Source organism: Chaetodon trifascialis, chromosome 9, assembly GCF_039877785.1.
Source record: "Chaetodon trifascialis isolate fChaTrf1 chromosome 9, fChaTrf1.hap1, whole genome shotgun sequence".
NCBI lineage: Eukaryota > Metazoa > Chordata > Actinopteri > Chaetodontiformes > Chaetodontidae > Chaetodon > Chaetodon trifascialis.
In genome coordinates, this window is record NC_092064.1 from 20,588,492 (window position 1) to 20,616,191 (window position 27,700).

General features: G+C 43.2%; 2 protein-coding genes across 2 annotated transcripts; both read left to right on the forward strand.

Annotated features, from left to right (window-relative positions):
* The first annotated feature begins 3,500 nt into the window (after nucleotides 1-3,500).
* On the forward strand, nucleotides 3,501-6,600 carry p2ry1 (purinergic receptor P2Y1). The gene is made up of 2 exons (XM_070971272.1): nucleotides 3,501-3,858; nucleotides 4,202-6,600. The coding sequence occupies exon 2, from the start codon at nucleotides 4,231-4,233 to the stop codon at nucleotides 5,290-5,292; it is 1,062 nt and encodes a 353-aa protein (XP_070827373.1). The 5' UTR covers nucleotides 3,501-3,858; nucleotides 4,202-4,230; the 3' UTR covers nucleotides 5,293-6,600.
* Nucleotides 6,601-24,877: 18,277 nt separating this feature from the next.
* LOC139336498 (ras-related protein Rap-2b) lies at nucleotides 24,878-27,533 on the forward strand. Its single transcript, XM_070970632.1, has 2 exons — nucleotides 24,878-25,802; nucleotides 26,393-27,533. The coding sequence occupies exon 1, from the start codon at nucleotides 25,196-25,198 to the stop codon at nucleotides 25,745-25,747; it is 552 nt and encodes a 183-aa protein (XP_070826733.1). The 5' UTR covers nucleotides 24,878-25,195; the 3' UTR covers nucleotides 25,748-25,802; nucleotides 26,393-27,533.
* The last annotated feature ends 167 nt before the right edge of the window (nucleotides 27,534-27,700 follow it).

Below are 27,700 nucleotides of genomic sequence, written 5' to 3' on the forward strand. Positions count from 1 at the left end.
CATTTAATCAAGCAAGGGTGCATTTTATTGTTTATGAATGAAACTTTTCAGTTGTACGAGGGAGATTGTGACATCTTTTTGCTGAGCCCTGCCTGCTCCTTAGCTTCTGCACTGCCAGTCTGCTAATTTGTTTATATTTTTGCCTGCTGTCACTAAACCTGATTGTACAGCCATCTGTCTTTTGAATCATGATTTGTTGACTGACTCATGACAATTAATTCCTTTGTAAACCTTATGTTTTATATTTTTTCCACGATAACTGGCCAAACTCCATCCGCTGAGAAAGAAACAGCATAATCAAAAGCTCCACAAAAAGCTACTAAAGCCACCTTGGGGTGAGATTTTCTGCTGTTTCCACAGTTAAGAATCAACTTTGAAACTTAGCTTTTAGCTGAACTGAGTAAGAAGTCCTCAAATTGCTCAGAAAATTTCCAGCTGATGAGGACCATGTGACATGATCAAAAGCTCAACAATCAGTCACTCATTTTCTTACTGATGGTCCAGGACTTTGTACAATATTCCCAGGTTTCGTGTGTCATATGCTCGTATCATTTTATGCAGAATTATTCAAGTTGTTATTTTCCAGATGTTTGCGATGTGACTCCTTTTTGACATTGCTTTTTGCAGACCTCACTTGAGAATAAAGATTTTCTTTGTATTGTGAGTTGAATGCTTCACAAAGATGTATGTCCTAAATGTTGTTTTCTTCATGCTGACACTGTTTACTACCTTCTATTGTATGCTCTCTATCTCCTCCACACCTGTCTACCAGGTGTGTGTCAGACAATTTTCAGCATGATAAGGAATAAGAACAAAGGGTAATGGGAAGAGCTGAGAGAACATACTGTTGTTGGTGGTTTTTCATAAATACAATCAACTGAACATAATCTCAGTAAGAATGAATCTATTTATTTTGGGGTCTTCACCCAAAGGCCGAAATTTGACTAAATGTCCTAAATCCATTTGAAGAAATGCAGGGAAAACGTTAACCTCGCACAGCAGCTCCTCTAATAGGCTGAGGTACACTGACCTCGTCAGCGTCGGAGTTAATGCATTCAAATGAATCTTGCAGTGCACGTCCAGCCGTGTCCAATATGTCTCTGTCCCCGTCAGCTTCTGGGGCTGAAAATGGAGGTCAGAGCCAAATAGGAGAGGGTCCTTGGCAGGACATGTAATGGCAGGTGCAGCAAGCATTTTCTTAACTTTGCTCACCCTGCCTTCAGACGCTGAATATTTCACCCCTGCTTTTCATTTGTTATGTAAAACTACATTTGGAGCAGTTTGGCAGAGATACAGGAGTGGAAGGAGCAATCAGATGCACTTAATGTGTCACATGTGAAACTTGTCCGTCAGCTTTGTTTCAGCAATGAGTTTACACAATCAAAATGGCTGCAGAAATGTGTGTTGACTTAAGTCAATGGCTGCGAGCCAACAGCTGCACACTTGCTGTGTTCGCGCTGTACAGAGAGGATAAACCACAAGGTGCGTATTCCATCATTCATGTGTTTTGGCAAATGTAAACTGTTAGATATCTTGAACTGATTATGTGTAACTACAGAGCTGCAAGTTTCCAACACAGCGACACTCAAATAAGCCTGGGCAAGAATTTAAACGCCCTCAGCTGTTGTGCCAATTAGTGTGGAAGAAGTATAATTTGGAGTAAAATGTGCTCAAATGTCCATCCATTTACTTCAAATATCTCCCTCTCTCATGATCGCATGCCACTGGGACTGCTGTAGCTCTTCTCTCCATCTAATAGTTTTCCATTAGCACGGTATAGCTCACATGTTTTCATGAGAGATGATGCTCTTTTTATGTGTATGCTGTCTGTTTGGCAGTGCTGTATTTTAAAGGCCCTGCAATTTCTTAATAATTTCCCAGCACAGTTAATAATTAAAGGGGAAATAGAGATGCTGTTCTGAGGCCGGCTCTCTTATTTGAGTTTCTAAGGAGGAACCAGATTTTTGAGCAGAATTTCCTTGAAACAACTGACTGAAAGACTCATGTCATGTCATGCCACAATTAAATGCAGTTAATGATTCAAAGTCTGTCTTTATTGTACCCATTTCCCCCATAATGAATATCAAATTAAGCCTCCTCTCCAGAGACCTTCTTAAGAAATTATTTTTGCATATCAGTTCCTTTCTAGGAAATTAACAGAGAACTACACGACCTGGAAAATAAAGTGTGAGCATTTGCTTTTGTCTGTTTTGTGCACCCCTGCGATCGACTGGCGACCGGTCCAGGGTGTACCCTGCCTCTCGCCTGTTGACAGCTGGGATAGGCTCTAGCCCCCCCGCAACCCCGAAAGGGATAGGGGGTATAGAAAATGGATGGATGGATGGATGGATGGATGGATGGATGGATGGATGGATGGATGGATGGATGGATGGATGGATGTTTTGTGCACACTGGGATAACGTCACATACTGCCGCTTCCCTGAAATATTTGGTTTTCGAGTTTTAACAAAATAAATTGTGAAGCCATCAGACTATCACCTCATATCATCTGATGGACCATAATGGACATCCACCAGGTTCATGGTGGGCATTTATTCTCTGTCCAATTAATAACATCCATTAGATTATTGCTGCAGTCTGGGCTAACTGCTCCATCCACATTTTAAGATGTTTGGCATCACAGCATAATTAACTTGACCTTAGGCTCTCTCAGTCTCTCCGTGGCAGATCCCTTCACTATTCTCCACCATCCGTCTGTCTGCTGCCTCTGCCAGTGACTGCTTTGTCCTTGCCTCTGCCGCACACATCCAGCTGTCTGTCCCAGCCTCGTTAGGAGACACAAAATGACCATCTTGATATAAAAAAAGAAAACAGTAATTCATTGTTTTTATGCTTCTGCCCTGTCTGGCCTTCTCCCATTTCTGTCTTAATCACTGGCTCCTGACTCCTCATGACTGACAGCCACTGTGGAGGAATATTTCATACAAAATCTGAATTGCAATAACAAACCCATAACCGTGACGTATCACTGTAGTCCATTAGCTCTGCCCACTTTTCATTTATATGATAATACATGATTCTCCTCTCAGCACTCTCACTGCCAAAGCATTTTGAAATCATTATTCTGAATGGGATTTATTGTTTCCTTTCTAATTTCTCATTGAAACAGCAGTGATGTTATTACTAAACCTTTTGGCATAATAGATTTGTGCATTATGGGCCCTATGTTATGACTGGCTTGCACAAATACACAACCTAAATGTCCCCCTGGTTAAACACGATGCCAAATGATACAGTTTTTATTATATATATATATATATCTAAACTGTTTTATATAGGCCTATATAGAGCTTTTATTTTCAAATCTTTACTCCTCATAGCCCAAACACATTGACTCAGCCTGGCTACAAAGGTGAGGATCCAGCCTTTCTGTACCTATATCCCGCCCGTGCAGGCGGGTCAGATCTGATCATGGTCCAGTGGGAAGAGGGAGGAGCAGAAGAAGCGCGTTTGGAGACGAGGAGCCGCTCAGTGGTTTCGTGTGGCGCGCACCTCCCCTCTCTGGAGCGCAAAGAGCCGCCTCTCGCTTTACGGAGCCTGCTTGCAATTCCTGCTCTTCGTGCCAGAGCCTGCAGCTGTCTCTGCTGCGTCCCGCTGCCGCTGTGGTGGGAAATCGTCGCCCCTTCGTGACGAATTGACCGCAGACTCTCTTTTTTTTTCGCCCTTTGGAAGTGTCAGCGCAAACCCCTGGGATATCGCAACTTTTAAACAATTTCCAACCCTGTTAAGAGACTGAGTGGAGACACCTGACAGCTCGTAACGCCTCATCCGCGTGTTGACTGAAATCTCTGCAACTGTGACGGCTATAGGAATGTGGAATACAAGTCTTTATCAGCGGTAAGTACAGTCATATGTTTATCACCCCCCCCCCCCTCTCTGTTTGTGTGCGTGCGTGTGTGCGTGCGTGTGTACGCGTGCTTGCGCGTGCGTGTTCACTCAAGTGTTTGTTAGATTGCTCGTAGGCGTTCCGCAAAATTAAGTTTGGGGCTTGAATGTCGAGTCTGTGCACGACTGGTTTTGAATGCAAACGCCGTTTAAAGTTGAAACCAAAGAAGTGTAGCAGATAGCAACAGATCGCTGATATGGTAAACCCATTATTGCGAGTGTAATTATGCATGTAAACACCCTTTCTAAGCTTAAACATCACGTGTCTGCTCGTGTGTCAATCCCTCCCATGCAGTAAAAGGACCTGCCTCTTCCCCTGACACCATGTCCACAGACCTGAACTTGACCTCCATGCTGAATGTGACAGATCTCCACAATCACACCAGAGGATGTTCCCTCACCAAGACAGGTTTCCAGTTCTACTACCTGCCCACTGTTTACATCATGGTGTTCATCACGGGGCTGGTGGGCAACAGCCTGGCCATTTGGATGTTCGTGTGCCACATGAGACCCTGGAGCAGCATCTCCGTCTACATGTTCAACCTGGCTCTGGCTGACTTCTGCTACGTCCTGTCGTTGCCCTTCCTCATCTTCTACTACTTCAACAAAACAGACTGGATATTCGGGGACGTGCTGTGCCGCCTCCAGCGTTTTATATTCCATGTGAATCTTTACGGGAGTATTCTGTTTCTGACCTGCATCAGCGTTCACAGGTACTCGGGGGTCGTGCACCCGCTCAAGTCTCTGGGCCGACTGAAGAAGAAAAATGCAGTTATCACCAGCGCGTTGGTGTGGGCGGTGGTTGTTGTAGGTATCTCCCCCATCCTTTATTACTCCAGGACCGGCTTGAAGCGTAATGCAACCACTTGTTACGACACCACCACGGAGGATGAGTTACCAGGTTATTTCATCTACAGCATGACTTTGACTGTCTTTGGGTTCTGCATCCCCTTTATTATCATATTTTGTTGCTACGGCATGATCGTCAAAGCGTTAATCTACAATGACATGAACAACGCGCCCCTACGGCAGAAATCGATCCACCTGGTTATCATCGTGCTCGCGGTCTTCGCTGTCTCCTACCTGCCTTTCCACGTGATGAAGAACCTCAACATGAGGGCCAGGCTGTACTTCCAGAGCCCTGACATGTGTGATTTTAATAACCGCGTCTACGCCACCTACCAGGTGACGCGCGGGCTGGCCAGCCTCAACAGCTGCGTGGATCCTATTCTTTACTTCCTGGCGGGAGATACCTTCAGGAGGAAGCTGTCACGGGCCACTAAAAAACCCTCCAGGAAGGGGGACAATGTCCTTCAGTCCAAGAGCGAGGAGACGGCTCTCAACAGCCTGGCTGAGTATGTGGAGAATGGGGACCGGAGGCTGTGACAGGGCACCTCTGTGTGCTTGGTCATGGGTGTGGATCTCTATTTGAAACCACGATGGGTTTTGTATTGAACGAATAAATGCACTGTGTGGACTGAAGGCTGCGTGTAAAAATGAATGGACGATGGTTCATAGAACTGTAGGCTAAACACTCCATAGTTAACCCTGTGATCGTTCGACGCCTGTCCGTGTTGATAAGCCGTTGTACTGTATTGTCCTGTACACGTATTGTACCCTTAATGTTCGAGCCATCACTCTTCATTCTGAGCGAGTAGTTAGTGTTGCTTACACATGACCAGGAAAAGCTGGGGGAAATACCTTTGAGCTATAACGTCCTGTTCGTCAATTTGATCTGGAAAAATAGGACTGAGAATGGATAGCAGCTACTCCAGCCACTGAGCTGATGCTTAATCAATAGCTATTAAGCAGGTGAGAGCTTGTGTGCCTGGGATGGCTTTTAGAGGAGAATGTAAATGCACTGAACCTGAGATCGCTGCATGGATGTGCCGTGCAGACACTGTAATGCACTATGACCGGGGAGCCTCTGCTCAGAGGGCTACCTATCACTCCTCATTTCTTCCTCCATCTATTACTGACTGGGCGAGGAATGTGGTCGACTAGTTTTTCATTTTGACAGCTCTGAGGTTGAGGTCTGCGACGGTTCTGTTACCGCAATCTTTCGCTCCTTGTTAACTTGCTCTGTACAGACAAAAAAAATGAGAAGATAATACTTACAGTATTTTTGCGTATATGATACTAAAATGAATGTTTGTTTTTTTTCTCGAGGTGTACTGTACAGGATGTTGTGACGTTCCAGATGACTTTGTGTTGTTAATTGTTTTTCTTGAAGTCAGTGTCACTAATCCAGAACTTTAGTGCATGAATCCAGTATCAAACAGCATCAGTGAAACACTGACTAACAACAGCAGGTTCTAACTGCACTGTAGGGAATAAATAGCTTTGAAATGAGCAGAACAGACACACACTCGATGACCTGCTTTGTGACTCCATCAACATATTGAAGACTTGTTTGTATGAGATACCTCAAAGTAAATACTGCACTGTGCCCGTGTTTTGACAGGTTATCATTTCTCTTTTGTATCTGTTGTTATCACTTTGGAGAAGTACATACTCTCTGTACATACTTTATCCTGGACTACATAGATGTTTGATGTCTGTACTAATACCTTTGTAAATCTGTAATGTGGTCAGCTATTGTCAAGAAAGGAAGTGAATCACCTGCACAGGATATCTGAGGCGACGTGTATCTTTGTGAATAAATTTTGATATTTAAAACATGCCGGACAATGTAATGCAGCTCAGACGATTCTTTTGAAATGGTGGGTTATTTTATGTTATGATTTACAGCATGTATGTCACCCCGCTCGAACCAGCTGCACATGCTCTTAGGTGAATGCGTGCACTGTTGTGAGTGAGCGATTGCTGTTGGTTTTTGGAGACATTCGTGCAGAGCTCTGCCCTCTTGCCACTCCTCCTCTTTCTCCACGCTTCTGTTGACTTTATTTTTCAACACAGCCGGGAGGAAGCAAGGCGACGAGGGAGGAATAAAGAGTGGCACCTTTTTCTCCTGGCTTATCCTAAGACAGCTTTTGTGTCCGTCACAATGGCGTGGGGTTATTGATGCAGACGGGGGTGTGAGGCTGTCGCCAGGACCCCGGGGCTGCACGGTGTGGTGGGCACAGGAAACAGACCAAGCCTCCTCCTCCAAACAGCCCACATGAATACAAACGACTTTTGATTTCCTGGCTTTGAGGTGCAGGCTGCATAGATGGCCTTGGCAAATGTGTGTGTGTGTCTGTGTCTCTATGTTACAGAGCCTTAAGGAAGTGGAGACTTTTTTTGAGTAGGTGGACGTCTTCGCTGTTATTTCTCTTTGTTGGTTATTGGTCGTTGTTTCATTGTCAAAGGGAGACACTGCGACGTGCACATGGACCACATAAATATGCATGTATGCCTGTTTATTTTTGGAACATATGTCCTCTGCTCCTCGTACACATGATTGGATGAAAGGGAGGTTAGACTCAGTCAGCGCCAAATCTCAAGCCAACATCAGTGCTTTTGAGCCAGAGTGTCAAATCTTGACTTGCAGAAAGTTGGGCTGTTTGCCAGTATCTCCTCCCTCCCTTCCGAGCCACCTTTCACCTCTTTTCTCTCACATCCTCCTCTCTTTATTCTAGAATGAGACAAAAGCTTTTCTTCACTGCATTTCAGGGGAATACTGTTTGAATAATGTGCTGGGAAGAGAGTTACAGACGAGAACAGAGGGAAGAGTCGAGCGAGAGGAGTAATGGTTGTGGAGAGTAAATTTTGTGTGTGTGTTTTTGCCTCGGACTCTGTTGGTGGCAGGGAGGGGGCACAGGGTAATCACAGTCAGGACATCTACTCTAAAATACTGAGCTTTGTTCTTGAAGATATACAGCGGGGGCTGGTGCAACCACATCCATCACAGGGGCACCGCCCGCCTGAGCCAAAAGCTACGGCCAACCACACAAAAACCAAACGTAATCAAAATGTTAGCGTGTGGTCCTTGGTGAGCAGCCCGTGATGTCAGCAATCATGGCGCATGATCACTGTGGTGTGGTTGTGTTGAATCCATTTGAACCCTGTGACAGTGCTGCAAAGACCACACAACATACTATAAACTGTACAGGTACATTTCCATATTTTTGCTACATTATAATGGATCAAAAACCTGTACATTAACAAGACTTTATTCTCTGATTTTTACACGTAGCATCGCACTAGTTTTGCAAAGCAGAGAAACTTGGAGGAAAACAGAGAGCCATGCATCAGGGAAGCGTAGTGTTTGTATACAGTAGGATGCAGGTTTTCAAGTCACACAACCACACATGTTCTCAGCTGCTGCAGTTAAGTAAACCTGTTAGAAAAATATTTTGTTCACTGTCTCTTGGCTACAAGACTGCACCACAGCTCCACTTCAATATTAACATGTGTTTACTCGCTCCGATCAGGCATCAACCAACCACCCAGCCCAACACCAGAGCATTCAGGGAGCGCTATTGCACTTATATGGTAGTGTCAGGCTGTAATGACATATTTTACACTTTATTGTGAACTTTTCAGAAGTAGAAGATATATTTTTCCATTGGCCACACTTACATTATCCAGCAGTCTGCATATGAGAGAAGATCTGGATTCCGGCTGCCGGTCAGGTAAGGATAGCTCACACCTCACTGACAGTCAAAATGTGTGTGAAAGGATTCAGGCTGTTGATGCATGCCTGAATGCAAACAAGTATGCCTGTGCGTGCATGTATGTCTGCAGAATCGTTCATCACAGGGAAGACTCTGCTCGACAAGTCATCGACTTGCCAACCAACAATCACAAACGCGGGTGCAGCCGGTGAGGTGCAGCTACACACGAGCACACACAAACGTCAAACGCAGTAATGACACAGTCTCACAGGTCTGATGAAAGAAGCTATCAGAAACCAAAACTCCACATTATTACAGCTGAACCTGATCATCAGTGTGTGAAGGCGGGATGACAAATGTAGTCTTTTTATAGACTACACAGGTGAACACGGATCCATGATCAAAGAATGTGTTTATGCTCGAACCTGTCTTCCTAGAATTTCAGTTGCATTCTTAACGTTACATGAAACAGGTGGTGGAACGTAACTACTTTTACTCAAGTGCCATACTTTGCACAATCAATCCATCCATTTTCTATACCGCCTATCCCTTTCGGGGTTGCGGGGGGGCTGGAGCCTATCCCAGCTGTCAACGGGCGAGAGGCGGGGTACACCCTGGACCGGTCGCCAGTCGATCGCAGGGCAACACACATGACAAACAACCATTCACACTCACACCTAGGGGCAATTTTAGAGTCACCAATTCACCTAATGAATGTTTTTGGTCTGTGGGAGGAAGCCGGAGTACCCAGAGAGAACCCACGCATGCACGGGAAGAACATGCAAACTTCGCACGGAAAGGCCCCGCCCGGGGATCGAACTGGCAACCTTCTTGCTGTGAGGCACGCGCACTACCTGCTGCGCCACCGTGCACAATAAGATTTTTTTTTTTAAAAAGGATCTTATGATATGTAAGGCATTGTTATACACTGCTGTACATCCAACAGAATGTATAATTGGTCACCTTAGCTCCTCCTGAGCCAGCAACAGCATGAAAATGCATTAGTGCATCACCAATGACAACCCCACAGTATATATAATAATCTGCCATTGAAAGAGGCTATTTTGTGTGCATAGTGAGTATATTTTTATATTTTAAGGACATTTTGCTAATAACTGATGATGAGTAATGCATTCTTTATTATTGAGTATTTTTTATATTGTGGTATTGCTACTTTTACTGAAGAAAGGGATCTGAATACCTCTTCCACCACTGCCATAACACATGGAAGGAAGTATAGGATTTATATATATGGCACTTTTCAAATCAAAAATCACAAAGTGCTTTGCAATAAGAGCATTTAGCATGAAACAGGCAGAGCTGTAACAAACACGAGAACAACAAAATAGAATTCACAAAACAAAAACAACAGTACTTTTTTTTTATTTCAGCTAATGACCATCCATTGTGCTGTGTTTGTACGTCTGCATCGACAGTGCGGCGCCGCTGTCCACAGCAATACTGCCGAGATAAAAAATAAATGAAGCCTTGCAGCATGAATGATGAGCCTGTCAAAAATACAGATGACCGGGGCTGTGGCTGCTTTCGACAAGAAGAGCCGTTTGAAATGAGAGTGTCTTCAGGACAATATGTTTGCCATCGCCTCTCGTGCTGGCCTGCTTTGACCGCATGAAATGACTTTGCATTCATCATGTTGGCTGGCATACTGTACATGTTGGTGTCAGAGCCAAATATAGGCCTTGATCTAACGCTTGTACGGACAAGTACAAACAAAATGAGAGACAGAGTCTCCTTGCTTAATCATGCTTGTGACTTGGACTGCTGCCATTAACAGTAATATCAGACTACATATGACGTGCAGGGATTAGACGGGACTGGAGGAACACGTGGGAGTGTGTGCGTGCGTCAGACAGCAGAGGTTGTCGTATTTCGCCTGTCATAAGGGTCATGATCAATATCTCTGCAGCCACTCCTGTCAGGCTTCTTGTTGATTTTCTGCAGCATCTTGTCATCAATCAACTTGAATGATCGGCTTGCTGGCTGACATCCACAAACCTGCACCTTTGATTTCGCACAATGTGGGCCACAATAATGCCGTCAACCAGCTCAACCCGGCCCAACAGGAAGACGCCTGAAAGCCTGAAAGTGGTTCGGCTTCACATTCATCCTATAGGTCCATGCATTATACCGTATATACTGTTTCCCTTTTAACAGCTATCAGATGTTGCAGTTTCGCAAACAGACCGATGTGGCTGAATGAGTGTAGTCAGAGAAAGAGCAGGCTAGCTGGCCTCTCTGATAAGAGTTATGAGATAGGGAGTGTGACTCTGAAATGAACTGAAGTCAAATAAAAGGGTGTCTGCTGCTTGGGAAGATACGGAAAGGACAAGATAAGGCAAGGTGTGAGAACGAGGAGCTGAGAGCCGTGGCAATAGTGAATGTGCTTTAGGCATATAGGAGTAAGAGAAAAGAAACACCACCAGAGCGAAAGTACGGCTGGAAATAAAAGGGCACATGAAGGCGCTTGGCTCGCCGGTAGCATTATGTTCTGTACAATACACATATGCCAGGGCTGGTGGGGTATGAGGGAGGAATAAGTACAACATGGATCAAGGTGAAACAGAGAGAACTCGTTGAGAAGTAAGGACACAAAGAAACCCGAACTTAATGCAGCTGGTTAGGGCAATCACATCAGTAACTGTACAGGCTTCTGCATGTTCTATTGCTCTGGCCTTCAATTCATTTCGTCTCTCTATTGTCCAATATTCAAAGCTCTTTTCTCTGCACCTGAGAGGTAGAATAATATGTTTATTATTATACTCTGAAGTCAAAGTGTAATATAATGAGACCAAGGGCCGTCCATTAAAGAGGAAATGGGTAGAAGAGTTTCTGGACTACTTCCTTTTTGTACATTTATACATTCTGAAACAAGATCCATCTGAAAGTAAGAATAAAACTAATACCAAGGGCCTAACGGTAAGACCATGCTGTGAAGACAACAAAAAAGAAGACATTTTTCAGAAACTAGGGAACAAGAGAGTTCCTCTCAACTTGCAGCTTGTTTGCAAGTTGTGAAACTCCTGTAAAGGGTGATGAGCTATGCACTCCACTGAGAGGCCAATGCTTTTATTAGCTGGCAACCCCTTTAGTCTGCCTGCTGCCCTGCTGCACAGTGGATGATAAATCTCTTAAGATCAAAGTTTATGCTGCAGCTGATTACATCCACTGCTGCATATTCACAGTGTGTCAGCGAGTGTGGGGTTACAGAGAGCTTGTTTACGAAAGCGAAGGGAAAGCAAAGCCCTGCAACAAGTGGTGTGTAGGCATATCTATATACAGCAGGTGAATAATGTAAATATTGAAAACAGATAACCGTATATGCCATCGAAGGAAGGAAAAAGGTCATCTTTCGCCTTCGCAGCTTCCCTCTTCTTCACCATTTGGTTTGCTGTCATGCAGGTCCGGAGCTGTGTGTGGTGGGAAAGACATAAACCTCTGTTTCTGTGAGGGATTAGGAGATGAACATCTACACACTCCACACACCATAAAAGTAATTTCTGTTTAGATCTAACATGATTAATGTTCATGAAACCACTCTTGACTTTGCTCAGCAGAGATTATGGATCTATTTTTAGCTTAAAATGGTTGAAAATTTTAACAAAATCGCCAGAAGTTTATGAATCAGTTGCATGCCATATGAACTTGTCACTGTATATATAACCCTGCTGGACATTCGTCAGACTGGAATGACTCATGCAAGTCAAGATATTAATATTAATATATTCATTATTTCAATATTATTCAATATGTTAATATTATTTTACCAACCTATGTAAGGTTTATGTTTTTTGTGCATGATCGCTGTTATAATGAACAAACTTGAAGTATAAAACAAACATTAAATGACCAGTATGTAGGACATATGACACCAGCTCACCAACATATTATAAGCCTCGTCTTCCTGCCCCCTTTCCAGGCATGTAGGAGAGCCTATGGTGGGCATGAAACTTGCAAAATGTAAATGGTGCTCTCTAGAGCCAGTGATTGGTTTGTCCATTCAGGGCTACTGTAGAAACATGGCCGTGCAACAGGTTGGACGCTTCCTCTACAGATATAAAGAGTCATTCTAATGAAAACACAGTGATTCCTATTTTCATGTGATTATACCCTAATAAAAAATATGTCTATGGATATTAAATTCAATTTTTGAGGTTCTTATGTGCCCAGTTTACTAGTTTGGAACTTTTTACTCCATTTACCATTATATTAACTGTAGTTACTGGTTCCTTTGTAGATTGATATTATTGATAGAAAATATAAATCACCTAATAAATCATTATGTATTATTGTGGATTAAGCTAATCAGCAGATTATGTATAAAGTAGCTGAAATTAGACCCACTGTTACAGCTGCAGCTTACACATTAGTTATAATCCACTCATGTTATCTATACTTATGATTCTGTGCTATGCTGCATAATGACTACTGTTAAATTTGGTGCTGTACTTTAATGCTAATACTTATTTAGTAAGATTTTGAATGTAGAGTAATTTTACACTGTGGTATTGCTACTTTTACTAAAGTTAAAGGTAAGTATTTCCTCCACCGCTGATGATTTGGCACAATAGCAACATGCTGAGTAAAAGTAAAAGCCCAAATGTTGGTTTTTCTTTAATTTTAATGCAAAGGTATTCTATACAATATAAAACTGATAAAGTTTAAAAATATTAGTGAATGGCTTAAAAAAACTGAACAATCTAATTAACAACTGCAGCTTTGAAAATTCGCATGAAAAAGCAGTGATAGCAAATCTCCTTTAAAGCTGACACATGGTGCTAATTGGTATTTAACTTTGCCTTTGAAATTGTGATTTAGCTACTTCAAAGTCAGTCACTTCAAAGTTCTTCTTAATTCTTTGCCTCCATTATTTTGTCACTTCCCCCCTCTCCATACTGCAAGTGTGTGCAGCTGTAGATGCCGCACATGTAAACTGACGCAGTATTCAGTGCACTGTCACCTCATGTGTTCTGGCATGCGAGTGTTAAGGATCCACCGCACATAAAGCTCCATTATCATGGATCTAGCCTCCCACAAGAAGTGTGTTCTCCTACTTTGTTAGAAAGAGATACAACTTGCATGCTTGTCAGGTGACTGTCAGGTGGTTTTTATTGCTGCAGCGCTGTTGGCTTGGGAGTGTTTAAAGTGTGAAATGTACCAAGGGATGGTCTTGTTATTCCTCATTAAATCTAAATCAAGATAAGAGATCATCAGCTACCTGGTGTAGAAATGAACTGAGCCAGAAAATTATAGAACAGCACAAAACAAAACATTATTTCTGCTTTTTTATTCAGCATCTAAAAACAGATTTGCTTACATTTCTCCTTGTGCTGCTGCGCCTTCCTCTGAATCTTTGAATTCTACTGACACACACAAATGCGTCCAGAAATATTAACGATCCGACGCACAAACGCATCCACACACTACCTATGCACACTCTCCTCCATTATCCATTAGCAGAAATAGATGATCAGCAGTGGAGTGCATTCTGCTCTTGAGAAAGTAGCTGACCAAACAGTTTGCCCTCTAAAACTGCTGCACTGACACCCGCACGCATCCGCAGAGCGAGAGTTAATCAAAAAGAGGGAGACAAAAGCAGCCAGACAAAATGAAAGTTGTATTTTTTACATCCAACACCTACTTTGCGTTACCAATTTCACCTGTGACCTCTCCCTCTGGGACATAAATTCACCTCCCCTTCCCTGACCTCCTCCGGTGATTAGCCGCTCTCTCTCTCCAGACACCTCCCCTTCCTATTTCTCCTTTCCTCCTTTCTCTTCACCCCAGTCTTGTTGTTTGGATTCTATTACCCTGTGCTGCTTGGCTGCCTCACCCCATTAATCCCAGCAGTTCAGTGTGTGTGTGTGTGCATGCGTGTGCATCTATAAGCACACACACACACACAAGTGGTGCCAGTGTGTGAGTGGCTACCGAATGACTGAGGGTGATTAATGGTTTGGGTTAGGCGAGGTGAAAAACGGCAACACACACGCCCATGCACGCAACACACATAAGATATATACACACATAAACACACACGCACACACTTACCTTTCTCAGGTGTTCTGTTAATATCTTGTCTGGAAGGGTTTGTCCTCCTGGACATAAATAGACTTCAGAGCAAGGTTGTGTCTCTCTCAATGAAATGCGTCAGACACAGAAGTGAAATGGGGATGTGGTTAAACTGAAGTGGAAGTGATGTGTGTTAAAAGGAGCCATGGATCACTAAAGAGGAATACACAGCATCTGTGAAACTACTCCTGTCGACCGTAACAGCTTAAAATGAAACCGCCTCACACCCCCAAAATACAAGTTTGACAGTGAAGAGAAAGCTGCATCAGCAGTTAACTGTTGCCTGTAAATGATTTTGTTCCACAGTGATCGTTCAGTTTTTGTGGCTTTTTGTTCCCCAAGTTTGGGATTCCCCTCTGGGCTAATGCATGTGTGTATATACTTGTGTGTGTGTGTGTGTGTGTCTGTAAGCCGATCCACTTGTCCTGGATTCCCCGCTAAACTTAGCCAAGACGCAGGGGTCATGATTGAGTGGTCATCAGGATGGTTCAGTGAGCGGGTCTTGGCTGAGACCCGGCACTCTTTTTCTGGCTGCAGCAGGCCTGAGTACCTGTTGCTTCAGCCTGCTGAGCTCCCACTGTATGAACTTAAGGTGCTCTGACACTTTTTTCTCAAATTGAGGAAACAGGCCTTTCACAGTTTGCTTAATTGGGTTGAAATTCATTTTCTGTACATTTTTCTGAGTCATTGAGGATCCAATCATCACTAAAGCGTACATCTTGCAAGAGAGCCAATAAAAACAAATGGAATGATAAAACATTTAAGGTGTGCTGATTCACAACGTCAGCTCTGCATTGACTAACATGCAAGAAAACATTCCACCTTAACAGTTTGTGGTAGCTGCAGGTAGCCTTTGAGCACTACAGTGAATTTAATTATTTTTTTCTCAAGTCTATAGCCAGATAAGGCCTACTGGTAAAAACGAAAAGGCAGCAAAACATCTTTTTATTCTTCATCATCATCATCATCATCATCATCATCATCATCATCATCATCACTCTTCTGTTTTGAAACATTACAAAGCTGGCCCGTTAAACTTGGCCAGTTTGTGCTGCATCCACAATCCTGCTGGAAATGAAAGCTCGCCTGTTAGATGAGCTTGACCTCCGCCTGCACTGCAACTTGTGCTCAGAATGGATTTTTCAAATGCGGCTTCATTGGTTCGGCACAAGTAAGTCAATTAAATCATTCAAAACACATGTTCATTCTCCTGTATTGCTTAATGCCACTCTAATTACAACCTGCTACATTCCTGGTATTGCATAATGCTAGTTAGCTAAGATGTTTGGCTGACAGCTGCCTAATCATTCTCAACGTGATAAAACTATTCATGAAGTCATGGTAACATTTAATCATGTGGTCATTTATAGTTGATATACAGTGGTGGAAAAAAGTTTTCGGACACCCCATGCATTTGTGAAATATTGCATTAAGAATCACTCTTAGGTCTTCAAGTGCAATTTCTTTTAGTACAGTCACAGCCAAAATACTAAACAAATCCTAAAAAAGCCATTAAAAACTAAAAATTTATTGGTTCCATAAAAATACAAAAGAAATTTTGAGTATTGGGTCATTTTGGTACCAGTGATCCACTAATGAAGGTCGTGGCTTTTTTAAAAGACACAATTTTTGTTGTCGTGCTTCATGTCTATATGAAGCCAGCACATTTGAAAGACAAAAATGGCTGAAACAAGGAACCTAACGCAGGAAACACGCCTGAAGATACAGATTCTCAGCCAGGAAGGGCACAGCTGCCGCCAGATAGCCAGGAAGTGCAGATGCAGTCCTTCAGCAGTTGGATACACTCTGCAGAAATACAGACAAACCAACAGCTTGGAAGACAAATCAAGATCTGGGCGTCCAAGGGTTTCTTCAGCAAGAAATGACCGCATCCTGATCTGCATGTGCAGGGAAAACCGCCGAATGACATCACAGGAGCTTCAGCAGCAGTGGTCATACCAAACTGGTGTCCAGTGTTCAACCCGCACTGTACGTGGCCGACTTTTAGATCATGGCTTAAGGTCCTACAAGGCTGTCAAGAAGCCCCTGATCAACGAGAGACAGAGGTTAGCCCGGCGTCGTTGGGCCTAAGCACACAAGAAGTGGACAGCCAGGAACTGGAGGAAGATTCTGTGGTCAGATGAGTCCAGGTTCCAGCTTTATCTTCCTCCTGCTAATGTGAGGATACGCAGAAGGCCAGGCGAAGAATTATCTCAGCATGTACAGTACCTACTGTCAAGCAGGGTGGAGGCAGTATCATGGTTTGGGGGTGGATGAGTGCTGCTGGTGTTGGTCATCTCACTGTCTGTGATGGCACATTGAGTATTGTGCCATTCTTGAAACCCACATGCTCCCTTCTGCACGTGCACTGTTCCGTCAAGGTCAAAACTGGATGTTTTGACAAGATAATGCCCCTCGCCACACATCCGGGGCCAGTGGAACTTGGCTGCAGGAGCACAGTATCCAGGTCTTAGAGTGGTCAGCTCAATCCCCGGACATGAGCCCCATTGAAAATCTGTGGTGGATTATCAAAAGGTCTGTTTCAAAGCGTAAACCAGCAGTAATTCAAGAAGAATGGGACAAGATTACCCCTCAACAGTATGAAAGGCTCGTGGGGAACATGCCAGCCAGGATTAGAGCTCTACTGCGTGCTAATGGCAAGACTACTAAATATTAATTTGATGATGTGATGGTTTATTTATTTTTTGTTCAGTTTTGAACACATTCTTTGTTATTTGTTGACTTTAATACCGACAATGTTGAGAACTGACATATTGAAACTGTCAAGAATTCAGTTTTCGGACACCCACCCAGGTGTCCGAAAACTTTTTTCCACCACTGTATATACAGTTGTATGTAAACGATCATGTAACATTCGAGTGTGGACGTGCACAAAAACAAACAGCACTACACGTCTGCTTAATGATCAAATGAATATTGATCCAGCCACGGATGGCTGCACTGTGAGTCACAGAGATTCGACTTCAGAGTTTTATGGGCTGTCTGTGGGTTTAAGGTCATGTGCACTTAATGCAGTAACATTCAGTCAGTTTCCATCCATGTACAGTCTATACTGCTGTCCACTGAAGACCAAAGCTCTTCAGGATGAATTGATGTGAGGTCTGAATGGGAAAAACCGATCAATATGACCAACCCTTCACCTATCGGTAATCACTTATCTTGCGTTTCTAATATCACACAGAGCATGTGCTGTAACTGACATTTGCCTTTTTTTCCACAGAAGACGTTTCGACATCTTGACATGTGTAAATTGTCAAATTAATGATGGCTGAATTCCAGTTCGCTGCTGCAGGTTTAGGATCCTGGTGTGTATGCTGGCTAACTGGGACAACTGACTTTAAGCACCTGTGCTTTTCTTAGTATGACATGTCCAACAGTCAGATGACTGCAAAACGATGTTAGCAGTTTGATCAATTATGTCAATGCTGAAATCAGGAAGTGCAGTTTGCCTTGATTATTTAGTGTTTATGACTGTTGGTCAAATCAGATTTCTCACTTTATCTTCATACTCAGAAACATTTGTCTCAGTGGAACACCTGTATTGTGTACAGATCCTCTCATCCTGTATTGAGATGTGACCATCTCGAAAACACATTAAAAAGTCATCTCAGACACAGCTGGAGGTGACAGAAATGTGTTGCTTTCACACAGTCCTAAAAGGTCTTGGAAAAAGCTCAAACGTTCAGTGGACCCTGAGTTCTGATTATATTGTCAAACTGCTATTTCCAACGTCCTCCAAGCGCTTCCTTCAATGGTGGTAAGCAGTCGATTATAAGGTGAGGACTCAGTCACTTTATTTGTGTCTGTTCGAGGTCGTCCGTGAAACCCCAGCGGACTTCTGAGCCTTTCCAATTCCAATTCCTATTTAGATTGAGTGAGTGTGTGGAGTGGGTAGGAGGATGAGTGCACACACACACACACACACACACACACACACACACACACACACACACACACACACACACACACACACACACACAACACGCATGCGCACTCTCCTATTTTAATGGATGAATTGCTTCCATTGTGTTAGCAACAGCAGTAATTACATTGCTGCTGGGATTCTGTCGTTTCTCCTCGGCCAAACACTGAACCGTGGATGTCACGTCAACCAGAATGGCATCTGGTTATGACAAGAATATTCACATCTGCCTGGGGACTTTACAAAACTGCCGCAGCCTCCCGAGGCAAACTTCGAGCTCCAAACCATGAAAACAACACACTCGCTCACGGCTTTTCTCGTTATTAGGAACTTCCCCCTTTGGCTTTGGAGAGGAAGTGGGAATGTCAGAGTCCTCTCTGTGAGCATGACGGTCAACCCTAAACTTTAACCCCCAGCAGTCAACTGTACTGGACTGATAGAACTGTATGTATTATTAATGATGGTCAAATTCCACTCACTGAAAGGCTGGCATTGTTGGCTGGATGAAAGACTCTGTGTCTGCTCTCTCTCGCTCTGTCGCCCTGTTGCTATTTAATACCACTTCTTTCTCTTTTCTGACTTCTGTCTTATCTTGCATCATACATTTTCATCCTCCGTGTGTCTTTTAAATACATTTTGTAATCAGTTTGGTTGAAAAGTGGTATGTCACTGTGTCACTGACTCTATCAGTTTCTCTCCAGACTGCTCGGGCTTTGTTGGCGAATATAATGGGGTTTGACACAAGACAACAGCCTTTTGTCTTCACTCTCTCTGCAGTTTGAACAATTCTCATCCAGCGAGATGCCAAAAGAAAATCCTCTCCTGCTGTGTTTTTGCATTATGTTTGTGTCCTTCTTAGAATTGTGAAGCTGTGTCGCACATTTATCCAATAAAACATGTTCTGACTCAAATCATAACAATCACAGATTAACTTGTGCTTCTTATGTGAACTCCTCGAAATTTTCAATGGGAGTTTCTGTATTTTTGGTGTACCACGACGCACACTCTGCTCATTTCATCGCACTCTTGCCTCACTGTGGACTCTCCTGGGGAGCTCACCTGAGCTCTGAGCATTTGAAGGCATGCAGGAAGTGTCGGCGCACTCGCATGGTTGGATGTAGATCTGCTGCCCTCCACTGGACAAAACTCCTCACTGCAGAAAAGAGATAAGGTGAAATATTTGGCTTTATGCCCCCTGTCAGTTTGTGTTTTGTGGCCTAGTGACTGAATTATCTAAAGCTTAAGTGATAAGCAGATTTATTTTTTTATTTGGTTCTGAACAGCCGTCACTCATAATGCTCAAAAATATTCTTTAAAAAATTCAGTGAATGAAGTTTGCTAAAACTCTGATTCATATTTTATATATCATATGGGCTTTGTCTTAAGTAATTCCTTTTGTAGGACAGAAAATCATTCACAACACAATATTGCAACACATCCTTCTGGTGTGAGCTGTGTTCAACCATTTCTGGAACTTCATAAAACTGACAACCAAGCATCTGACATCGCTTCACGCCATGGGTGAAGCAACACTGGCAAGAAAATAGCTCAACGTCTCTCTGTTGCTCTCTTTCATCATCATCATTTATTAACATAAGTATTTCTGTCATGTAAGCAAACGAGTGCAACACTATGACTGTCACTCCTGAGACAGTCTGAAAATGCGAATCTTATCCGCACACTTTAAGATCAACACATTTTCCCCTTTGGAACAACTAACACATTGAATGAAGTGAATGAGATGTAGTGCTAGAACTCCAACTGGCTTATTTGGGATTTGGGAAAGATACTGCTGCATGAAAAGTGCTGTCGACACCGAGCACTGATAGAAAATGTGTGAAAATCCATTGGATTTGTTTTGCAGCTGCAGACCCCAGAGAGAAGTAATGTGTAATTTTCTGTAGCCAACTTCTGAAGCATTTCATCATTTCATGTTTATAAGCAATTTTTGAAAAAAATAGGAAAGTTGTTAAGAGTCAAGCTCACAGAACAATGCTAAGTATGTGTTTTTTGGCTCTTAATGAGAGTCTGTGTCTATCAAACAGATCTTTAAGCTTCAGATGAAACACATCACAGCAGTGAACACACTGGTCGGACCTGTGGAAACAACAGACTGAGCAGCTCTAGTCACACTGACAGGAGGAACTGTGGTGATCAACTTTTGTCAGATGAATAGATTAAAAAAGAGGAAGCGATTTAGACACAACAACCCTTCATAGCCTTCATTTCAGCATCTATAATGAGAAACACTTGGGAACACTAATGTACAATACATAACTGTGATGGTCTGGCTACAATTGCAGCTTTATAGCTGTGAGGTCTAATCACAAGATGGTTTTGGAAAGCCTTTATTTATGCCACTCCAATGCAGTTGAAGAGATGAATGACCATCTCCCACCATAATTCATAAATCAAAGCGCACACATTGCCACAGAGGATGAGCACAAATACAAACGATGAAAATAGAGTAATTAATTCAAGGTCGGGAGGTTAGGTAATAACATTTTGCCACTAGTCTTTCCCCTTTTGAAATTACAGCCTGAAACTCATTGTTTGAAAGGCCTCTGAGTCCCTTCGGGATGAAAACAGTGGGGTGGACTTATCTCTGCCATTAATTAGCTCAGTGGTCACAGACATTTTAATTAGTCTGCTGTCATTCTCACAGGACAAGGAGTGAGGATTAAAGACCTGTCGCTGTACATCTTTGTCTGTTGTTGTAGATGTTCACCTTTTACTGAATAGATCACACAGGGGCCATCCTCGGGCTATTTCAGGCTGTTTCAATTAGAGCATGCTGGGGATGATATGAGATGAAAGTGGTATTAGGTGAGGGGCAATGAGCCCAGGCCCCTTGGTAGAGGTTATAAAGAGCCGTAACGAGGAAAGAAAAGATCTGGACTAGCAAAGTTTTAGCAATGCAAGTACCAAGCAGAACATGTAGCCTGTTTTTCTTTCTATTTGACATCATTGCTTCTCACTCTGCACACTTCTAACCTCACCATAACCTTAAAGCTGCAATAACTGGCATTTTTACATCACCAATGGATCAAATGATTGCATTTATGTTGCTAATTAGACGCAGCTCCCCTCAGCTCTGTGGAGGTTTTCTTTTAACACATTGTTTTGCTTTTCCAGCCTGTAATTAATGTTTGGTTCGGTCTCACTGCTGTCATCAACGTCACTTCCAGAGGCAGCAGAATGTTTTCAGTGAAAATGCTCCCAAAAAATTCATTTTACTCAACCTGCCCCACAGCCAGACCCCTGACAGATGAAGTTACCAACTGTCTGGAGAACGCAGTGCAGCTTTTAGCAGCTAAAAAAAACAGATATTTCCATCAGGAGTTGGTGGAGACCAAAAACAGAGTTAAAACAAGTTGAAAATTGATATAACTTATATTCACCAGATGAGCAGAAATATGGCTGCACTTGAGTGCCAGTGTTGTTTCTTATCTAGTTGACTGTTAACAATTTCATCGTATCAGCTATCAGCAAGTGATACGTCAGCATTATGTTTCTGACTTACTTCCGCTGTCCTCAATTGTAAAACAAGTATTCATTCCTCCTTTCCACCCTGCCATAAAGTGTAAGAGATCGGGGACAAAATCTGCAGCCCTTGTTAATGATCAGCCAAAGCTAACGTGAGTCACCAGCTGTCTGAATTAGCCAAATGAATTGGATATTTTCCAACATTACAATCTGAAAAGTTAGTCTAAAAGTCCATGTTTGTGTTTGCTGAGCTGCAGTAACACAAAGAGCACCCAGTAACGCTTTGTGGCCTACATATGAGCGCATGAGTGTTGGGTACTTCATAGAACTTAGAACCTGTTTTTACCACCAAATGCTGTCTCCTTGTTAAATGTGGCTCTTGTTTGTGTGTGAGAGGGAAGTAAATTTGTGTGCAATAGTTATGGTCCAGCCATCAAGAGCCCTCAACACCAGGACAACCGTGTGAAAGGCCACGCGCCACCATCGTCCACCTCTCTGTTAGTTTGTTGTTGAGAACTCACCTGGGGAGGGAAATCAAGTGTCTCCATGTCTATCTAATTATCAGCAGTGTGTGAAAATAAACTCTTCTCTGACAGGATGACCCAGCTTTACATTCAGGGTGATCACTCTCACAGATGTGACAGTCTATACATCACAAGGCTCGAGGTCACATTAGCCACACTCCCCACGGGGCAGAGCGTTGATTGTCCTCGTGTAAGCTTTGGCTTATTGTCTCTTAACGGCATTTGACGAGGGTCCGGCTGGAGGCCACTTTTAATGCCCACATGATGGGCCAATTCACACGTTTCACTACTGTCACCTTAAACCAAACATGTGATAGAGTCCTCTGAAGGGGTGTTTTGCAACTGCATGCGCTTCCATCTGTTCCGTCTGTGGGATGACTTATTGACACCGCAGTGACACATACTGGCTCACAGATTTAATTCTCCATTCACGGGTCTAACCGCTCTGCATGAGTATGTGCGTGCAGTATCGCTGTTGGTGATTTGTGGATGAATTAAAACTCCATTGATCCAGCAGCAGTTTTCCCAGCCATCCCTTGAGGTGATGAGGTCACGACTGTGGTTTAATCATCACTGCGCTGCGCTGACAGGCATTGATCGGAAACAGTGGTTATTTCACAATTTGCAAAAGGACATAATGATGAGCTTATACACACACACAATCAGAGAATGACTTAAGTAATTGACTTTATTACACGCTTATCATGTGTTTCCACTTGGATTACCACAAGCCGTGAGTCATGGATAACTTTCAGATTCAGAATATGTTTGAGGAACAACCAGGAGAACAGAAAAGTTGCCTTCCTGGTGGGTGTGAGTGTGGTTCAGATATCGATCTGACTGACTATACAGAAGAGGCTCAGTGGCGCATGTCAGTGAACCAGGAAATTGAGATTAATGCGATACTGGGTTGCATCTAGAAAACAAAATCAGCACAGGAGTGTCAGAACATGCCCGACAAAAGCTCTATGCTGCGTCACATGTGGGGTTACGCTTCGCAGGACTGCCGATGTGAGTCACTTCCTCTTCCTCTCCACTTGTTATGTCATTCAAATTTGTTAATATTTTGGAACAGCATGTAGCTCAGACTAGAATGGTGGAAATCCACCACTTAACTCTTGTTTTTTTCCTTAAATGTGGAAATATTGGGTGAATTCAGGTTATGTGGGACAGCTTGTTTCATGTCATTCTCATATGAAAATGCCAAGCCTTTTTATTAACCAGACACCATTAACCATGTCATTAAATGTAGAAAATATTCTGAATATTATATCATTTAAAAATTAAAAATGTTTTGCCACTGTAGACCATTTCAGTTTAAATGTAATACAATTACAACACAATAATGAGGAATCAGGTGTGGGGTGTTTTTTTTTTTTTAATAAAAGCATTATTTTACACACTTTTGCATGTTTAAACCAGTGATTAAATCATTTCATTATGATCCAGTAGTATGGGTTGTCACTTCCAAATTATTGTGATGCAGAATGATGTATGATGCTGCACTTGCCATGTGTTTGCACTGAGCAGACTTTTTGTAAAGACAGGTCAGGACCACGCTCTGATAATGTCAGACCAATCAAAACAGTATTTAGTTTCAGAAGAGTTGCAGCAATTCAAGATCAGTTCTGGTGATTCACTGTTGATATTACACGTCATATCATTGTATCAACATATTTGTCCCACTTGTGTTGATGTCCCACATCACCTGAACCCAATTTATATGAGTTGTGTATAATTGTATAATTTTTTTTTGTAATTCAGCTTTAGTTATTTTGGTATCTTTGGAAAAGTCATGAGGTGAACCAGGAGTTTAGGTTAAGTGTATTTATGACCCATGGTGCCTTTGGGGGTTAAGCAATAAGCAGACAGCAGAAATTGCAGAAGAGAGGCCTTTCCAGTAAGATGTGTGAGAATGAGTCAAGCAGTCGTAAGCCCAAGGATCAGTGATGTCGAAACTAAGGTGTGGCAGGTCTGCGTGGGTGCTGAGGGTAGCAGCCGCGCTGACTGTGCGATAACAGCCGCACTGCACCTTTAACTAAACGCTCGAAAGTGTTTGAGTGACGTGGGACGCAGACTGCGTGCTGAGTGTGGGCAGGAAGCGCAAACAAGCTCGCGGCGTCAAGTTAGCCAGACTTAGCAAGGATTGTACGGGAAATCAAATTCCTCTTTTTCAGTAATAAGAAATTATTATATTTCAATAATAATAAGCGAAAATAATGCGCCACAAACAGCCGTTTTTTTCAGAAGAGTATGTAATTATTATGTATAGCAAGCAGTGAAACGGTGAAAGAGTTGACTATGACGGACAAATTAGGCCGTTGTACTTTTATTTTGAAAGATAATACAGGAAGTGGTAGCATTCTGTTACGTTTGACTTGACTCTGCCAAAGAGAGCAACGGGCGCACGGTGGCTACTTGAACGAAAACGGGGGAAGCTTGCACAAGAACCGGCTGGGCGGTCGTCGGGAACTCAGCATGCCACAATACAAATGCTGAGCGTGGGTCCGAAACAACAGTATTTACCTCCTGAACGGCGATAACTGACGGCCACGCCCCGTATCCACCGACCGGAGCCCGTACAAAACTGCTGGCGGAGGCGCAACGGCGAGCGGTTTGAAACCCAGCAGGGCGGCTAGCGGGCTCACAGCGGAGAGGAAGCAGGAGTGTCGGCTGTTTTGGGAACCATGAGAGAGTACAAAGTAGTGGTTCTCGGGTCCGGAGGGGTCGGTAAATCCGCATTAACCGTCCAGTTCGTGACGGGATCCTTCATAGAGAAATACGACCCCACGATAGAGGATTTCTACAGGAAGGAGATCGAGGTGGACTCCTCTCCGTCCGTCCTGGAGATCCTGGACACGGCGGGGACCGAGCAGTTCGCCTCCATGCGAGACCTGTACATCAAGAACGGGCAGGGTTTCATCCTGGTATACAGCCTGGTGAACCAGCAGAGCTTCCAGGATATCAAACCGATGAGGGATCAGATCATTCGGGTGAAAAGGTACGAGCGAGTGCCGATGATTCTGGTTGGAAACAAAGTGGACCTGGAGGGGGAAAGGGAGGTCTCGTCCGGTGAGGGGAAGGCACTGGCGGACGACTGGAACTGCCCGTTCATGGAAACTTCAGCCAAAAATAAAACCTCGGTGGACGAACTGTTTGCAGAGATAGTCCGACAGATGAACTATGCCTCAACACCAAATGGCGACGACCAGTGCTGTTCGTCTTGTGTCATTCTTTAAAGAAAAAAGGACAACCATAAAGTTTTATTCTTTGCTCGGTTTTAAGTTTGCAATGGTAAGTTGACGCGCCGCACACTGGAAATGTAAAGCTGACACTCGGGCTGGGTTAGTTTGATGAAGTCTAACCAGCACTTATCACACACATGAAATCCCCTCTTAGTCCATATTAAGTATAGTGAGCAGCAAAACACGTATGTGCACATGTATGTCCTTCATAATCAAGTTTAGCCTTTGTTGCTGTTGCTCACAGGAGCTCAGTGTTAGTTTTCACAGGGAACCTACAGCAGGACACTTGCAGCCTATTGTTTTGCTAAGCAGATTGGGGAAGTGTCTGACTCATTTGCAGAACTGGAGGGGCAGGCTGTGACTGACTTAATGAGATTTACAAAGTGAAGAGGTTGAATCTGTACACCTACTGTCTGGAGTTATCAAACAGCTGCTCAGATGGTGTTTTCCAGAATGAGGTTAACAGGAGTCCAGAGATTCCAGTGTGCATGCATGGCCTACATTCAAGACATCGTGCAAGTTGGTTTTTGTTGAGCCCGGCCCAAAATGAGCCTTAAAAGCAGGGTGTTTTTCTTGATCCTTTGTCAGAAGTTGCTGTGACTTACTCTGTTTTTTTTTTTAATCTCTTGTTTGTGGCAGTGTGTTGCAGCAAGTGTGTACTGTTGAGCTCTTCTTCGTGTCTCACCCTGGCCTTGGAGGAAAATACAGGGAGGAATGCTGCAGGGGGACGAGAGGAGGAGGAGGAGGAGGGGAGCAACAGAGACAGAGGGAGGGGTCCACTCTTCAGGAATTCTGCTGGGTTGGAGTATCTTTGCTGCACGATCAGTGTCCACCATTGATGTCAACGCAGTGTCGGATCCAGAGTTTCAGCAGCACCTCCCCCTCGCCAGTTCCAACTGTACTCACAACTGGAACTAAACCCCAATGGAAAAGATATGGAGGGCAACACTTAGAGACACTCATAAATGGATATTTCTGTATAAGAAGATGACAGAGAGATAGAGTATATTTTGTTAAATAACTGCACAGTCTGGGGAGGGTAAAGAGTTGGGTGATATCTCTGCCTAACCCGTTTTGGAGCACTGCTCCGCAACACTCCAAATCCTTTCTTTCTTTCTTTTCTTTTTCCAAAGTCAAAAGAAATTGACACCATTTTTCTGCCGATGGAGTAAACCTGATGAGTGCCACTTTTTTTTCCTTCATCTCCTCTTTGGTGTGCGAGAGGACCTTAACTGAAGTGACATGGGGACGGTGACCTGGTCGCCCTTGTGTCGAGTGCCTTTCCAAAACAAATCAGCTGTTCAGATTTAGTGCCAACCTACATGTATCACCAAAAGAACCCTTCAACATGGCAATCCACAATTCACCGAACTGTTCTTCTGGATAATCTCGTAGGGGTGGAGGCGGAAAAAAAAACTACAATAGGCTTTTTGTTAATGGAATGGCGGTTTTCTGTATATTTACGTTGGCCTTTTTCGCAGTCTAAGATGTTCATTTTGCAATGTCTGCTTAGTCTGGCCAAACCTATATCTTGAAATGCACAGGTACTGGAATCCCTGAGACGCGATGAGAACACCAAACGCTTACCTTCCAGGCCACTTAAAACAAATTCTGTTTGTTCTGTTTATTTTGTTGTTTTTAACAGGAAATGTGACGATGTACCGTTGACAAATCTAACCTGATTGTAAGTTTAATTTCAGATCAGCCTTTTAACACTGGGCTGTCTGTTTTAAGAAAAAAAAAAAAAAAAAACAAGACTTTTAATACAAATGGCATTTTTAAAAAAAGAAACCAGGCTGTGTTTTCTCTTTGTCGACATCTACTTCAACATTTTACCACAATGGCTAATTGCCAGTTTGCGTCTAAACAGTTGTCATGAGCAGTTTGGACAAGTTGATCATTGCTTAAACTCCAGCTTAGTATGTATGACTACACGCAAATAACTGG

Excerpts from the sequence above, each read along its gene's own strand:
- p2ry1 (XM_070971272.1), top strand. The coding sequence starts at position 4,231 with ATGTCCACAGACCTGAACTTGACCTCCATGCTGAATGTGACAGATCTC.
- LOC139336498 (XM_070970632.1), top strand. The coding sequence starts at position 25,196 with ATGAGAGAGTACAAAGTAGTGGTTCTCGGGTCCGGAGGGGTCGGTAAA.